The sequence below is a fragment of the Pneumocystis jirovecii genome, assembly GCF_001477535.1.
Source record: "Pneumocystis jirovecii RU7 chromosome Unknown supercont1.69, whole genome shotgun sequence".
In the NCBI taxonomy this organism is placed as follows: Eukaryota; Fungi; Ascomycota; class Pneumocystomycetes; order Pneumocystales; family Pneumocystaceae; genus Pneumocystis; species Pneumocystis jirovecii.
Genome location: NW_017264843.1, coordinates 1 through 2,247, shown reverse-complemented (window position 1 = coordinate 2,247; position 2,247 = coordinate 1). Strand labels below are relative to the sequence as shown.

The window sequence follows — 2,247 nt, the reverse complement described above, 5'->3', positions numbered from 1 at the left end:
GTAAAATTTGAATAAATAAAAAGTAGAATGTAAAAGGACATAAATGAGAAATAAAGGTTATTTAGATAAAGAATAGTGGTCAATTAAATAAGGAACACGCGATTTCATGTGTAATGCACTTTCAATTGATGCTGAAGAGATGACTCAATCTACTTTACTCTTTCCTGTCCTACCCTGCTCGTTTATTTACTAAATATACATGCTCATCATTAAATTTTGCTCATTTGCTTTCTAAATCATGAACGAAATCATCATTGCTAATATCACCCCCCTCATCACGCTCCACCCACTCATCTTCAATCCCTCACTCGGCTTCACGTCCTCTGCATCATCCCCTGTCGTACACTTGGTTGGTTTGCAACGCCTCGTTGATGTGAGTGTTATTTTTGATGTAATCGTAGATGTGATGGTAGACGTGCTTGTGTGTGTTGATGTCTGTGTAACCCATGTGTCTGTTGTCTGTAAGGATTTGCATTCTGTTGCCTTCGGATCGGTAACGGTTGTTGTGGTCGTCGTGGTCGTCGTTGTGCTTTCTGTCACTGCTTCGTGCGGTTTCACCTCCAGAGGCTTCAGATTACGACATGTCTTCTCAATCTTTTCACACACATCTTTTAAATCATCACAATCGTCTTTAATCCCGCAATCTGAGGCCAATTTCTCACATCTTTCTTTCAAGTCTACATATCTTCCAAACACTTCTGCTGCCAAATCAAATGCCTTGGCTTCAGATTCTGTTACAAGTGCCTCCTTAACTCCTCTTCGTAGTATTTTCACATATTTTGTGGTATCTTTTTCATTTGAAACGACATTCTTATCCTTGCTTTTACTATTATTTTTCGGTGTATTATTTCCGTCTTTCTTAATGAGTGATAAAACAAGATTGGATCTGTTCATTGCTTTTTTTGCCCTTTCCTTAAGTTCCTCATATGTCTTAACATCTTTTTTTAGACTTTTTTCTAACTCCGTTAATTCTGCTGGTAATACTTTGCATTGCTGTTCCACCTCTTCCACTAATTTTAGACAAAGCTTCTTTCTAACATTTTTATTATCGGCCTTTTTAGTTTTACTTTCGGTATTATCTTTACATAAACTGCTGATTGACGCATTATTTACGTCTTTCAATACTGTACAATATCTTTCTAATGCAGGTTCACATTTAGTTATATTACTTAAATTTCCTCGAAGCTCTACTTTAAGAGCATCTTCTAAAACCTTTCTTTTGTAGAATGGTTCGCAATATTTTTTAAGATTTTGACAGAAAGTTTTTCCTTTCTTAAGATCAGGACAATTGGGTAAAAATCTATCGCAGTATGGATGCCATGAGGGACAAATATTTGCTGCTGATTTTATTTTTATTTGTTTGTTTTCAAAAGAATCGTTAATGTCTGATGCTTGCATATTTTTTTCGAATACTTTGCATCTATCTTGTACGTCTTTTACCATCAGCTCACACGTAGCGTTTTGGAAAACACATACAAAAGAGAAACGATCATCACCCCTTCTAGACCATTTATTACACTTTTTTTTCAGATATTTTACACAACTTTCTTGATCTTTCAAAGTATCCTTGTGTTCATCCAGTAAAACCTGCTTCAAAATTTCTGTAGTTCCTAAGCGATCACATTGTTGCTTTAGCGTATGACATGGCCATTGAATCTGATTTGAATCCTTTCCTAAAGCCTCACACTTTCTCCCCAATTCCTTGCAGTCTTTGTCTGTTGGAAAATCTCGCTTTTGATCCAATTGTTTCCGCAAAAAGACCGCTCTTGTTTGGATATCAGCTGCAAGTATTCTAACTGCTTTAAGTGGATCAATACATAGCAAAAACAACTCATCACTTGTTGTTTTAAGTTCCGAACACTCTTTCATTATCTTATCCAATAGCTTCTTAAACCATTCTTTGCCTGAACCACGGAACAATCCGTACATCTTTCTCTGCAATGCTTCATTGGCTCGTGCTTCAAGCCCTCTCTTATAACATGCTGCCTTCAGATTATTGCATTCTTTGTCAAGAGGTGCTTGACTTTTTAAATAAAAACAGTCTGATTCTAACCTTGCACAGTCACTGTCACTAAGAAATGTCGACAACTTATACCATGGAATGGTTTTTCCGGATCCAGAGAGATGTTTATTCTTTATTTTTTCAGAAAGAATTTTAGTACTGTTTGCTAGCTCCTTCTCTAGTTTTCCACACTTTTCAGTTCCATTTTGACTAGCAGAGCCATTATCATTACACAGATATCCCAA

The 2,247-nt window shown here is 36.3% G+C and overlaps 1 protein-coding gene across 1 annotated transcript; it reads right to left on the bottom strand.

Annotated features, from left to right (window-relative positions):
- Window positions 1–231: 231 nt before the first annotated feature.
- Window positions 232–2,244, bottom strand: T551_03755 (uncharacterized protein; the record flags this gene model as incomplete). Its single annotated transcript, XM_018376018.1, has 1 exon — window positions 232–2,244. A coding segment is annotated over one exon (2,013 nt), but the record flags the coding sequence as incomplete, so codon positions are not given.
- Between the last annotated feature and the right edge of the window lie 3 nt (window positions 2,245–2,247).